The 15,463-nt window shown below is 38.3% G+C and overlaps 1 protein-coding gene across 1 annotated transcript in view; it reads right to left on the bottom strand.

The window, feature by feature from the left end:
- Nucleotides 1-204: 204 nt before the first annotated feature.
- Nucleotides 205-15,463, bottom strand: part of syt6a (synaptotagmin VIa) — a 90,491-nt gene continuing 75,232 nt past the window's right edge. Inside the window, exons 3-8 of the mRNA XM_072367212.1 lie at nt 14,455-14,845; nt 12,363-12,924; nt 5,323-5,443; nt 4,209-4,380; nt 2,934-3,084; nt 205-1,518 (exon numbers count right to left, since the gene is read on the bottom strand). Coding sequence (XP_072223313.1) covers nt 1,447-1,518; nt 2,934-3,084; nt 4,209-4,380; nt 5,323-5,443; nt 12,363-12,924; nt 14,455-14,845 — 1,469 coding nt within the window. The 3' untranslated portion in view covers nt 205-1,446. The remainder of the gene's footprint in view (nt 1,519-2,933; nt 3,085-4,208; nt 4,381-5,322; nt 5,444-12,362; nt 12,925-14,454; nt 14,846-15,463) is intronic.

Here is a 15,463-nt window from a genome sequence, read left to right as displayed (position 1 = left end):
CTCTACAGTATACACGGAGATAACCGTATAATTAGTCAGAGAATAAACATCAAGAAAGTCTTTAATCTTTAAGAGTAATATATTCACCTTTTTCATTTAGGTTTTTCTTTGTTATCACTACTAACAAGGCAAAATAAATCTAATATATATATATATATATACATATATACATACGTATATATATATATTTATTTGTGATTATTTTTTCTGGTTTTTAGTTTAGTAATACAAAACACACATACAGTAACCAGCTGATGCCTGTACATAAAGCTATTCACATCCAACAAAATCATTAAGAATAACATCAAATGAAAACAGGAGACCAAAAAAAAGCCATATAAGGGTGTATTTTAGAAAAAAAAACAAGCTTTTCTGTAAGTATTCTTGTGGAAGAAAGGATGAAATTGCTCAAAAGTGAACACCAAACAGAGATAGAGGTAAGGGTGTGTAAAGTCTGCTTGCACTTTTCCAGTTTTCAGAAATATCTATGGCTCCCTTAACAAAGTTTTCCTTGTTCATTCTTTTTCATGAAAAATATTTTCTTTTCACGTTAGTTTCAGTTAGCATAGGCTAGTTGGCATAGGCTAGGCCAGTTAGTATAGGCTAGTTGTGCCTAGGTCATTTAAATCAACCCAACCATTAAAAACCTGACCTGCCGTGGATCAGTCTTGTTGTTTCATGTTTGCTGTGTAAAAATGCTGCTTTTGAAGACACACCAAAGCTGCCAATTTCCAAGCTGAGAAAATTTAGATTTTACTCTGATTCAGCCTCTTGTCAAGATAATCATTATAACAGTGATAAGAATGAAAGTCCACTAAACTCAGTTTAGTGTCACAATCAGTTGAATTTACAACCAATACTTTAACATTTCTATGAATTAGTATCATTGCAAATGAATGCAGAAGTTTAAAATGAAATGTGAGAGAGCCACAGAGTTTGAAAAAGCTTGTATATAAGATTTAATTTTTTTTCTCCCCTGGATGTATCCTCAGCTTCCCTCTTTGAAACTTCCACTGCTTTCAGGGAGTGATATCCAAGAATTTTTCCAACAGTCTGCAGTTCAAAGCTGAATCTCCAGTTTTGCTAAGTCTTCCGTGAGGACTTCACAATCAGTTTACCTTAGTATAGCTTTTGACAATTCAACAATAAATGTCTGCCTACTTGACGCCCAACCAATCTCTTGGACAACAAAGCCAGCTTTGGGCCATCACAACAGTGAAATAGAAAACCCAAAAGTTTACCCAAAAAGACTGTGCTTCACACAACTGACTTACAGTAGTCCTACATCAGTTCTTAGAAGTGCTCTGGGACTGGACTTGAGGAAGGTAGGTACAGAGAGAGGGAAAGACAGTGGGGTTGTGTTTCTCCTCAGTCGGACAGACAGGAAGTGGATCAGCAAGAGGGAGAAAACCCCCTTCTGGGCTGCTGGGTCACAGGTGGCTCTGCTCAGGGACTAGCAGGAGGCCTGGGTGAGGGGCAGGAGCCTTGGCTGTCAAAGCTGGCTGTTCTCGCCTTCCACTGCAGGACACATAAATACAAAGCAGTGATTCATTCAGCATATGCTGCTCTGGTCACTTCCATTACAGGGCAAATATGTGAGTAACGGAAGGTGCTCCAGGAGGAGACTGGGTGCTTTCTAACAAGGGCGATTAAATAAATAGAACAAAAGACCTGCCTGGAATTTCTACAGCCATATAGCCTGATAGCTATTATCCTTGATGGGACAGTATAAGTCAAAGATTTGGACACACCAAAAAATTGGTACAGTCTATTTAATTTGACATTTTAATTTATCATTTTTGTTTGGAAACATTCGTCAATTATTAAAAAATATATATATAACCCCAATCCCCAAAACAGATGCTTTGTGAAAAGTTCATAAAAACAGAATCCAACGACTTGAAATTATAATTAACCCATATTTTATTCACAACAGAATATAAAAAAACAAATATCCAAACTGAGACATTTTAACTTTTCATGAAAAAAATAGCTTATCTTGACTTTGACAGCAGCAAAACCTTTGGGGCACAGGCAACAAAAGACTGGAAAAGTAAGCAGTACCAAAGAAAGACAGATGGAGGAACATGTTGCTACTGGTAATTTAGCAACAGGTGAGTAATATGATTGGGTATTTTAAAAAAGCATCTAGAGAGGCAGAGTCTCTCAGAAGTAAAGGCGGGCAGAGTTTCAGTAGTCTGCAGAAAACTCCATCTGCAAATTGTGGAGCATTTTCAGAATATTGTTCTTCATTTTAAAATTGCGAAGACTTTCAATATTCCATCATCTACTGTACAAGAGATTCAGAGATTTGGTAGAAATCTGCACAAAGGAGTTGATGATATTGGATATCGGATGCCTGTGATCCTCGGGACCTCAGATTGTCTCCTCAGTTCCCAGGCATATGCAGACTGTTTTTAAAAGGAGAGGGGATGCTACCCAGTAATAAACATCATCCTTTTGTTTGTTGCACTGGATCCAATTGTATAATTCTCATGGAAGTTCTGGATTAAGGATCATATTTTTCTGATGAATTCAATCAGATGTTTATTTGCAATTGACTTTGGAAAGGACAATTATTTTTTTTCCACATTTAAGCCAACATTTCATCTTATTACGTTTGGTTCCACATTGCACAAATAATATCAGAATTGCTATTTAAAAAATACCTTTAGAGAACCAGCGTTTACAATTTTTTTCCAGTTGAGGTTAAAACTTCTTTGGGTCATATAACAATGCAACTTTTTCCCTATTCTGTTATTGTTCATTTTTCCATTTGATGCTGATGAAAGCCTCTTCTGCCTGTTCCGTTTGATCTGGAGTGAGACCACCTCATTGCATTAGACCAAAGCTTAGCTTGTTGATTCAGAAAAAGTTTTACACCTGTAGTTTAGGTTTGAAATAAGTCAAAAGTTGTAAAGTCCAAAACTTACCTCCTTCTCAGATTTCTTGGACTCCAGCAGATGATGCCAGTGTGCAATAGGCTTCCTTGGATAAGCCAGCATTTCATTCCAGTGGTCCCTGCCAAGTCCTTCAGCATGGCATCCAACCCTCATCACACCAATGATCTCATTATGACCGACCCTGTGAAACACACATAATACTATGAACACATTTGATTTAACTTGACTCAACATCATATTCCTATCGCTTATAATTACACAAGGAGCATTTTGTAATCAGAGGACACAGATATCTGAATGCAGATGTCCTGTGTCTGGCACTTGAACTGACTCTTCACTGAAGCATCAAAGTTTGGATCTTGATAACAATGGGGAAAATGTGAATGAAATCAGACTTTTTTTCTACACATAATCCCTAGATTAATAACATAGCCAGATTACATCCTTGCATAACAGCAAGCTGCAAAGAAAATAGAAGGTTAGGCTTCTAATCCTTGAAGTATCCACTCCTTTTCTACAATAGCTTAAAATAGTACAGAGTTCGACCGTATGCCCTCATTCTGTCAGATGTCTGCACTGCAACCACTTTTTCATTTTCTTTTTCTTTGGATTCATACACTGTCAACAAAAAACATTTTATTGCATTTCTTTTTCTTAGAACCTATTTTGTTAAAACCTATTTAGAACTTAAACCATTGATTTCAATGATCTTTGTCCCCCCACAAAAATTACTTAATTCAAAATTGTAATAATTACACTTACTGGTGCTAACGTCAATCCAGATTCTATTAATATTCCTCATATCATGAAACACTACTTCAGTATGAGTACCTACTGTTAGTGAACCACCTTTAGCTTCCAAACAAGCAACAAGGCACTAAACCTGTGATTCATAAATATTCAGCTTGAATTTAACATGAGTACTGAACAAATCTTTTCCTATTCAGCAGGTGAATTGTGTTACTCTGCAAAGGGAAGACACAAAAAAGACATTCATTTACTTTCAATTTATTTGAATTCTGCACACCAATAGTAATGTGATATTGAATTAGTTCTGTACACCTTTACTAGGCATTTAGCCTGCATTTAAACACTTATTTACTTTCATGCTTAATCAGCTAGTTTGTAGCTGCTGATATTTTTTAAAATGAATTAATGCATGTATCGTTTGTACTTATATACTTATACTGTCAATACTGTCCAGAGTTTTTGCGAAGTAAAAAGCTTAAAACTATAAAAAAAAAAAAAAATTAAGTGTACATTACTGTCAACTGACCCATGATTTATTCTCTAGTATACACTTACAAGTCATAGTCCATGACAGAGATGTGTAGGCTGACATGGTCCATACTGTCTGGAGGGATGTCAAAGATGATAGCCTCATTGTAGGTGGGATTCAGAGTGTTCTTTTTAATGCTTGTCTTCTTCTTTTTTAAACGTCTCCCATCACAAATTAGTGATACCTTGACATAGGGATCTAATGGCAAAAAGAAGAGAGGAATATCAAGGCCATAAACGATGGAATATCAATATTAAATGAAGGCAATCATGCCTGGAGACTCTCCAAGTTATTCAGCAATAATTATGACAGTCAGACCTCTTGCATTATTAAAAAACAAAGTTTCAATGTTTGCCTTCTGCAAAGAAAATAACATCACTTTCCTGTTTTATCACCGAGTGTGTGTGTTTCTACTTAACAGGGAAGCAGCCCTGGAAGAACTGGCATCAGTAACATACACAAAAGGGAGTCAGTTCCTTGTGTAAATAAAGAAGATTGGAGGCCAAAGATAGCTGCTAAACTGCCTGACTGAACAAGCTTCCTGAATGCTGAATTCAATCTTCATTTGTCTCTGATAAATCGCCTTATATGATCCGTTACGTCAAATTTCAGTCGGATATAAGCTAAATCTATAAACAGCCCAATATGCTTGAAGGAACAATACAATAAATTTGGGTTTACCACATGCAGACTAAAATAATGGCAGAAAGCTAAACCCTTGAAAACTCAGGAGATTGTGAGTCACATTAAGATTGTGAAATGTCTTTAAATGTGGGAGGAAAAATATCACATTCATTCTGATTTCCACCTGAACCGTGGCATTTAATGCACAATAAATGCCACACTTTACAAGTGATATCCCAATTGTAGGGGAAGGTTTAATAGAAAAGTGGAATGTCAGTCTATTAAAACGAGAGACCGCCTGCGACTCTTTGCTGACAGTGTTTTAATAATGCAAGCCCAGGGTATTAATAACTGCTGAAATAAACAGAATTCTCAAACAGGGGGCCATCACAGTTTATCAATCTTATTCTTAAAAGTGTATGTGTAAGTATAGGTGTGAAAATGTATAATCAAAGAAGGCTCTTTCACTGAGTCACTGTAGCTCTAAGTGAGTCACACAAACAAAACACAACACACCTGAGTATCCAGTGATGTCCATGGCCTTGAGATTCCTGCACTTGATGACAGTAAGTGTGAGTCTGCCCGCGGTGGGCAGGTAGCATAGTGAGAACATGATCTCCCCAAGGTCAACACTTTCCTGCGGAAGCACATGCACAATAAAAGAAAACACTTACATGCAGCATTTCAGCATTGAACCTTCAAGACAGAGTGAGGAGATAAACGCAAGGTCTCTTCCTAAAATGTTGTTTCTTGGATCAATGCCGATATTTAATTTCATTACCTGCTCTTTTCAATCAGAGCACACCACTCAGATTCAGTGATCCAAGGACGAGTTAATGGACTATTTGGTTACCTGGCATACCTAAAAATAATTTTGAAAAAAGAAAAGAAAAAAGGATGATCTGCTGATGACTTTCACAGATGGGTGTTGAGTGTGCAGAGAGCGTTCACTGGAAGTTGGAGATTCAAATGTAATATCTGCTTATTGTCCCACATTGGACTATAAATGTAACACAGCCTTCCTGTGGAAGCCTTCTGTAATTAGACAGAGCAGTGAGACATCGGAAATTGACTGCAGCCAGATTTGATCTTGTGTTGTTTTGATTCGCGGTTGACATTTTGTTAAATCTTTATGATGAAAGACATAAAATTTTGCCTTTTTACTTGGGAACTAATGAGCGACAAGTGACTAAGTACTAGTCCCTGATCAAATGAATGTTAACAACAAAATGAGTGATGATATGAATAAGGGACGACTTTATCATTTATTCATTCATTATGATTCATTGATAAGTAGTTCTTTAATAATTCATAATGGAGGTACATGTGGTAGATGAAGATTAGTAATGAGATAATATACTGTACTACACTACTGTACATCAATAAAGATCTAGGTAAGATTAGTTAATGAAAACCTTTGTATCCATGCTACTGACCTCTTTTATTAAGAGTGGTTCTGTACTAATGTTCTGTAATAAAATTGGTTTATAACTAATTACTTAATCTTTTTTTCCATTATTTTCACGTGATGATTTATTTTTAGTTTCACTTCAAATAAAATGGAGCATCATACTGAGTAGTAAAGCAAGTTAGTTGTCATCTGTTTCATTATCTGATTATAAATATTCAGAATTATTAGAATTCCATCCATCCATTTTCTATACCCGCTTAAATCTGTTGGTTGGGTCGCAGGGGCGCTGGAGCCTATCCCAGCGTTCATCGGGCGAGGTACACCCTGGACAGTTTGCCAGTCCATAACAGGGCCACACAGAGACAAATGAGACAAATAGCCCCACACACACTCACACTCACTCCTAATGACAATTTTAGAGTCACCAATTAACCTAACATGCATGTTTTTGGACAGTGGCAGGAAGCTGGAGTACCTGGAGAGAACCCACGCATACACAGGGAGAACCTGCAGACTCCACACAGAAAGGCCCCAGGTGGGGATTGAACCTGGAACCCACTTGCTGTGAGGTGACGGTGTTAACCACCACATCACCATACAGCCCAATTATTAGAATTATTAATTTGGTTCGAAAATTTTTATCTTTACCCAATTCACCTATAGATACGGGCCCTTTTCACACAATTGGTTTAAAGGTGGGGTTGATGCCCTTTTGTTGTGAATTAATTTCATGAAGTGGAATGAGGAGCACTGACACACACCTGAGCCGGGCACGGAAATAGATTGAGCTCAATCGGACCATGTGTTTAAGGGTGAGCCGGCACAGCAGACTACACCGCCCTTTCCAACAACACTGTCGTCACTCAGTTGATAATGTGCTGCCAGCTTGCTGTGTGTAACCACACACTAATGTGGTGCTGAGCGCCTTTATTTGGTGAGTTAATTACCAAAGGGGAACAGTGGCAGCTTAACAAGGATGCTTTTTATCACGAATAAAGCACAACCATTGTGGGAAAAGGGTTAAACTTAAGTCCTCAACACCAACAGCAGATAACAAAACAGTTTCCCTTTAAGTCCACGATGCTGTCTAGTTGGAACAATTTTGTTTTTTAAATCAAAATTATGTCCAAGTTCCAGATCAGCTCCATCATTTCTCTGCTATTTAGTGACTTTAATTACACTTAATTACAGTGACTTTTGTTTACAGGACATGATGTAACTCAATAATTCATGCAATCAAAAACTGAATGAGTTCAAGACAAAGGTTTCTTATAGGCTTTAGGTTTCTAACCATCAAGATCCTTCTAGGCAAGTGTTTTTTTTTCTCTCCTAAATTTACTTTCCTTAAAGTTATCTTCCAAGCAAAACCTGCCAACATACTTAAGTATGAACTTGCACTTTATTACAAACAGTCCCTGGAGAGTCTCCACTGAGCTAATAGTCTCAGGTGGAATGTGTGTCCTGTTATCTGCCCCATGTGAGCTCTCAATAGTATTAAGTTTTTAGAGTGCCTTAATCACCCTGACTGAGCTTGGTGAAAACTCCCATGGTTGGCAAATCCTAACCTGTCTGTCTGAGTGCTGCAGTCTTAATGTCACACATACAGCTGTGACTTGGATTTCTCTTCTGTAGAAGTGGGGGATCTCATTTGAAAGTACAGCAAAAAAGTCAAGTATTGTAAAAGCACAAAGGGACGCCTTGATTGTCCATGTACAAAAAGGTGTTTGGTGCAAGTCAGTAACATCTGCACTGCATTAGTAATTATTTTGCTGCACTAGCAATAGCATCGATGGGGTGACCAGAGACCATTAAATGTCAGGGAAATTTGGTGACCTAGCACTGATGGCTGAATTGATCTTTGGAGAAACAATGTGGCCAAACTCCAAGAGATCGATCAATGGAGGCAGAGGGCAGAGTGTTGATTGACATCATGTGAAAAATAAAAGTACTCCCATTGTCAGTTTTAAGGTTTAATGTATCAGCTGATAATAAATAAAATCTTCTAGTCTTTAGTGTGTCTTAAAATTAGGTAAAAGCAAAGAAGATATGCTGTGTTTGGTTTTCACAACATGGTTTCCACTGTGGTTTGTTCAGATGCAATTTTGCAAACAGAAGCTGTGCTGCCATGTTCTTTTTAGAGAGAAGAGGGTGTTCTGCTGGCAACCCTTCCAAACAAGTCGTACTTGTTCAGTCTTTTTTTAAAAAGATTTTTATTGAACTGTAATGAAATTTAACATCTAGTGTGAGATGTTGCTCTTGGTTTTTTTACAGATTCTTTGAGTATTTTTTGGTTTGACCGTAAGGTGAACTCGCTGGCATGTCCACGCGTGGGATAAATGGGAGCTGTCTTAAATGTTTTTCACATGTGAATAGTCTTTCTCACCGTAGAATGATAGACTCAACTTAGTTTGAAGATGACCTTATAAACCTAAACAGATTGATGGGCTGCAACAACTGCTTCTCTAAGATCACTGTTGATGTATTTTCCTTTTTCCTCTATTTCTTAACATGTCCTGATATGTGATCCTTTAGAATTGACAAGGGGTCTAATCTTCTTTTCCCCATGAACATATAATTGCAAAATATTTGCTAAATTCGCAAGGGGGTTAAAGCGCTTAGAATGCCATTCTAGTCTTATTGGATGTAAAATCCTAATCTGTTTTTCTGCTTGTTTCTACGCTATCACCCTCATATGTTTTCCTTGTGTCTCCAGTCTATTTCTACCTTTTTCAGTTTCACTTTGTTTTGCCCTTGGTTTCTGCTTTGTTAGATTTTTGTCTGGAATTATCAATTGCACCTGGGCTACTGGCCGGTTTCGATTGGTTTACTTGCCTCTGTTTTCTACCTACCTAAAGTCATGTCTAAACTTGGACCTTTGCTTAATCCATGTGTTAGTCTGTCCTCAAGACTGAAACATAAGCGCAAACAGAGTAAAACATAACAGTGAAAGGCTTTGGTGCCCCATAAATATTGATAAATTGCTACTGAATGTGCTTTTCACTTCTGGAGCTTTACTAAACTCCTATAAATAATATTATTAATAAGTAGAAGCAAAACTACAATCTGTGCCACAGCTCACAGTCAGCTCAAATTTCCTTGATTTGAAAAAAAAATTTAATTATATATATTTTATAAGGATTACTGATACAAGTTATATATATCTATGTGATAGTTCAGAGTAAACAAAGTTTTGTCTTGATTGCTTTTTCAGTTACCTCCATTTTATCGATAATATCCCTTAATCATGTTACTGATTAACTTATAAAAACCTTCAAGAATACTTGGACTGATTGAACAGGCAGGACAAATAGTTTGAAATCAATAAGTATCTGCTGTCCTCTGGACTATGCTAATGCTTGGAGGCTGATGTTATTGATGAACATTACTTACTGATGTAGGAACTGAGGAGAGGTGCTTGCTGTTTTCCTGCCTCTGTTCAATACTGCCGACTTTTGCACTCATTAAGCTGCACGTTCTCTTACAAAGAACAGCACTTCATGTTTGTTTTTTGTTTCAGTTGAACACTCACCATCTGTGCATTCTTTATGTTGCCCATCTTGAATTTAATGCGAGCAAGGGATTTTGTCATAAAATCATTTGGTGGTTCAATTAAGTTTGTGTGCCAAGAGTAAGGCTGCATGTTTTTCTGCCCACACAGCAATAATGTTGAGATTATCGAACAACCCTTGAGGAGAGAGCCAGCGTGAGAGGTTGGGGGGGAGGGGGCTGTCAGATAAAGGTAGTTTGTGATGGAGATAAAATGACAAAGGTGCCTAATGTGGTGCCAGAGACAAGAAACATCTTATTTTGGAAAATGACCCCTGGAAGTTGTGGCAAGGGTAAAAACTACTAGAAAATGTCTTGCATTACTGAGCTGTAAATCAGAAATGTCTTCCATTTCTATGTGTCAACATGTTGAAGTTCTACCTATGAACTGTGTAATTGTTTCGTGTAACAAAGCTAGAGAACTTTTGAAATTCTATGTTCTGATTGTGGTGGTTTAGTGGTTAACACAGTCACCTCACAGCAAGAGGGTACCAGGTTCAACTCCTGGCTGGGGCCTTTCTGTTTGGAGTTTGCATGTTCTCCCTGTGTATGCGTGGGTTCTCTCCAGGTACTCCAGCTTCTTCCCACTGTCCAAAAACATGCATGTTAGCTTAATTGGTGTCTCTAAAAATTGTCCTTAGGAGTAAGCATCTGTGGTTGTTCATCTCTGTGTGGCCCTGTAATGGACTGGTGACCTGTCCAGGGTGTACTGGTCATCTCTTGCCCAATGACTGCTGGGATAGGCTCCAGTCCCCCAACAACCTGACTGACAGATTAAGTAGGTATAGAAAATTGAAGGATGCTAATCACACAATGATATGCACGCCAGAGACAAAAAAGTAAAATTTTTAGCACATTTATCTAACTGATTTAAATGAAAAATTAGGCTGTTTTTAATATTTTGTTACACTTGTGATGACCCTCCCTGATCTCCCTCCTGTTGTGGGCAGGGTCGTCAGGGAATATTGACTTAACCTGGGCTCTGGGGTTGGGTGTGGGATCTGCATTTAAGAGCTCAGTGGCAGAGATTTCTCTCTCCCCCTGCAGCAGCTCTGGTTTGGTTTGGGTTGGTTTTGCATTTGGGTTATTTGTTTTCTTGACAGCAGATTGGTTGTTTATATTATTTCTTTTGTTTTTTTTTATTAATAAATACTTTTGAATATTGATTTGGTGTGTATCTCCCTTTGTTGCCATGGCTTTGCAGCCCGGGTCATGACACACTAGATTAAGCCTTTGTCTGAGTGACATATTATCATACGATGCTGATGTTTGATTGATTCAGCTGGAGGTAAATTTTGGTGTTGAAAATAATGGAATTTTGGAGGCTGTCAAATCTATCAGATTACAGGGACTCACATTAGCATTAATGGATTTCTCATTGACCTGCATATGAACACACAAGTACGTGGAAACAAGATATATATATATATATATATATATATATATATATATATATATATATATCAACTGCAGAACTGGTAACTTATGCAGTTGAAGTACATAACAGCCTTGGCCTCTCCTGGGGGAGGTACAGTAGATGCAACATTGACAGGATGAGTGTAGACACGGCACCAGAAATGACCTGCCAGTATAGAAATGTATCAATGTATGATATCATTTTTTACAATATAATTAAATTATCACTGTCACTTTCATCACTCATAATTGATTCACTGGATTGTCTGCACTGCACTTACTACACTAAATCTGCATATGTATACACTGTATATTGCATACTAGCTGTGGTGTCTAGATGTATACTGAACATTTGCACATTACAATTTTTCTTTTTTGAATTTTTCATTTTCATCCTGGTTGTCTTATTGAACTATCTTTGATGCTGTTATGTGGGAGCAATAAAACGATTGCAGTTAAGTTATATAACTGTTTCTGTGTCTGTGCTGTCAAACAACAATAAGTCTCACCATGGAGTGTTGATACAACAATCCATGCCTGTTTGTCTGCTTGTCCTAATACTGGGAGCCGTCAAGCTGGCGACCTCTAGTTTTCTTTCCTGTTCAACTAACTTGTGCATGGGTTGGCGGTTAAATCTGTCTTGATAAGTGCCAAACGACATGTCAGCAAGGGTTTCAACTTATCATTCTAAAAACACTCTACCTACGTTACCTGTAGAAACCTTGACTGTTGTGCAGCAAAGCTTTAGTTTCGGTTGTCCTGTGTAATTGTGTTTTTTGTAGATGATTCTCTTAGAGCAGGGAACTCTTACAAGCTCCTTGGGAAATTAAGTAGGTATTGGCTCATTTCTATTTACAATTTCTATTTGGAATTTCAGTCTTGTTAGACCAGCCATTATGTTAACTCAAACTAAAGGTTTTTATCAGCTCTAGTGCATTAGGGAGGACCTAAGTACTTTTCCCTTTGGGATTTATAAAAAAAAAAAAATTCTAGCTCCTATATTATCAACGGGAGAGATGCAAGTTTTTCAGTTATTAGCAGAAAAGCTTGCATCAAACATTCTGTACATACCTTTAGTTTTTTAGCAAATTAACACTTTTTATAATGCTCAAAAAAACGTGACAAGTTGAATGGTCAAATAATGCTACTGCAGAAATTTGAAAAAATGTTTTTGGATACTTACACTGGTAGCATACTGGATGTCCCTCCAAATGTTTGTTTCCCGAGACAGATCTGATGTCTCAAACAAATTCTCCAGCACCACCTCCCCTATCATATCATGCCGGGAAAATCTGTCAAAGTCAAAGACGCTCATGTGGAGCTTCCTGACAGCCAGCTCATCATAAGGCACAGGGAACTGGAAGCTCTCACTGAATGTGGGGTTTAGCGTCTTCCGGTGGACACGAGTCTGGAACTTCTTGCGGTCAGGCAGCAGGTAGACTTTCACGTAAGGGTCAGAAGAGCCACATAAGTCCTTGGCAGGTAGGTCTACTGCTCTGAGAATGTTGACAAGGAGCGCCTCATTTTCGTAGTCATACTTGAGAGAGAAGTTAATCCTGCCACAATTTTTGCTGCTGCCATTCTTGGACGAATCCTCTGATTCCAAGGCATTCTGTTGGTAGAGCTCTGGTTGGATGCGACCAATGCTGGTGGGCTTTTCGTCCTTTTCCACCATATAGTCATTTCCAAGGTCGAGACTGCCCACCTGCATCTGCCTGGGCAAGTGTCTTTTAAATGAGTTATGCCTGAAGAGGGAAAAAAAATGACAGAAATGAAGAAAGAGCGGTGGTGAGGATAAGGAGGATAACTGGGAGGTTTTGAATTGAAGGTCTCAGACAGTGCTAACAAACAGTAGTTATTTTTTCTGTCTAAGTTGCACCCTCAGGCGTGATCTTGAAACACATATTTCTCACCATAAGATGATATAAATATATGATGAAAATGTAGCCTAGATACCGAGTGCCCCAGCAAAATGTGAAAAAGCAAAAAACCTAATACTAATTCATGTCCACAGACATGATTTTTGTTCTTTTTTAGTGCCTCTGGACAAAAAAAAAAAACAGATGAACACAGTCTCAAAACATTTTTTGAAACAGTCCCAACTTGACTGCATCACATTTGAACGGGAAAAACAGTCCATATTTGGAGTTTGGATTGAGAAATAGTGCTACACACAGGACTACAGAGCTGAATAATCAAGTTTGAGTCTTGTTCTGACCACTAAATTTTTTAATGTGAGGTTACTTTGAAATAGCAAGTGTAACATTACATTCATTGCCATTTTCTCACTGTTTTACATATCAAAACCATTTGTTGAAGATTGGAGATTAAAAAAAACATGGTTAATGTTGGCTTAACATCATAGCTAGTATTTAAACACCCACCTTCACAACATCCCTCATAATATTATTTTACTGCTTTACTGGCAGCTGGAATACTGCCCTCCAGGCCTCACACAAACCAAACTGAACTCAAGTTCACTTGTATCCATTGAGATAATGTTGATAACATTTTAATCATATACGCTAGAGTTTTATTTCTCTAGGTTGTGGGTGGTTACATGGGTACATGGTACAACTAGTGCATTGCTTACTTTTCATCTGATACCTAAATTCCTCACTTTTGCATTAGGGATGATAAGATTTAGTAGAAAGATTTAGATGAAGTAAAGCAATAAAAGTTATTGCTTTAAGTTATCTGCTCTAAATTGATGAAATGCCTATATAAAAAACACATCAAACGTTAAGCACGGCCCAGAGTTGAGGAATGTAAAAGTTTAACTGGCAGAATAAACCAATCATATCCACCTTTTTAACATCCTGGAAACACAAAGTGCTAATGGCAAAGCTTCAACAAATGTTTTTCTGCACTCCATTCAATTAATTCTTATGAAAGAAGCATAGCATATAATTAGCCTTACAAGAATGACCTGCAGAGAGAGGCCTCTGAGCTACGGTTCAACAGCCAGAACATTCATTAAAATTAACTTTGTAGATGGTAAATTGCTTTGAAATTTTCATTCCCTCATTAATGATATTTTATGGATGTTTGGCTCCTGCTCTGGGAAAATATGTAGCAGTTATAGGCTGTTCCTGATTTACACATTTTATTTCACGGTGGATTAAAGGAGAGTCCCCACCACATGTCATGAATTTGCGCTAGCATGCAACCCCAAGCACACCAACAACATCACACAGTCTACCCAAGCATACCAAACACATCACACAGTTTGATATATCATAAGATTTGCATATGCATGCATGTATTTGACTGACCGTGTAGAGGAGGCCGGCTCAGTGGTTTGTCTCTGCATGCGCTGTGTGCGGCGCAGGAAGTGCTCTCTCATGGAGAGCTGCACATCGGCAGGGATGTCAGGAGAAGTATGGCTTATCTTCACTGCTGCCTCCAGGAAACCCATTGAGCCCATGGGGTCCTTCACCTTTTCTGTCGCCATAGTGACCACTGGCTGCTGGGGACTAGATAGCAAGGGAGGCGGGTGTAGCGGGCTGTGCTGTGGGCCACAGGCCGGGCTGGGAGATGGACTGGGGAAGTGGGCCTTAGTACGCCAAGGCACCCAGCACAGCTTCCAGAAGATGAATGTAACAAGGCCCACTAGAGCCAGGCCACAAAGAAGAAACACACCAAGCAGCAGGCCAAAAGTAGCGTCTGGTGGTGAACCGCAGGGACCAGAAACAGAGGATCACACAATATGGACAAACAGATGGTGATTACAAGGGTGAGAGAGGACACACAGAGAGAAAGAGAGTCTATTAGCACAGGATTTTGATACAGTCCGCCGCTGGTGTCAATAGAACACTAAGAACAGTGAGCAACTACACTGGGAAATGTGCCTCATAAATATTAATTTCAACTCCATTAGTCAGTTCAGCCAAGGCATAAGCAAAGCACAGTAAAGTAAACACTATTCAGAGTATAGAATATGCTCATGCATGCATATATGGGTAATTCTGTATGACATATTTGCTGTAGAGGTAACAGCAATTACAGTGTGACAAATGATTAAAACAAACAAACAAAAAGACTGTTTATATTCAAAAAAAGAATCATAGAAATAGGACTGAGTGTCACCATCCTCCCTCAGGGATTTTTTTTTTACCATGGAGCAGATAAAAGGAGCCTTGCACAGTCAAACTAATTTATTTTCTGGTATATGAAATGCTTCCTGGGGAACAAACAGCACACAAAAACCTGAAGATGCATCAAGAATGCTGACAAGGACTCAAGGATTCACAAGGATTCACAGAGACCAAGGAAAAACATAGC

Source organism: Leuresthes tenuis, unplaced genomic scaffold (genome assembly GCF_036924035.1).
Source record: "Leuresthes tenuis unplaced genomic scaffold, fLeuTen1.0.hap1 SCAF_16, whole genome shotgun sequence".
NCBI lineage: Eukaryota > Metazoa > Chordata > Actinopteri > Atheriniformes > Atherinopsidae > Leuresthes > Leuresthes tenuis.
This window is presented reverse-complemented; position numbering and strand designations above follow the sequence as displayed.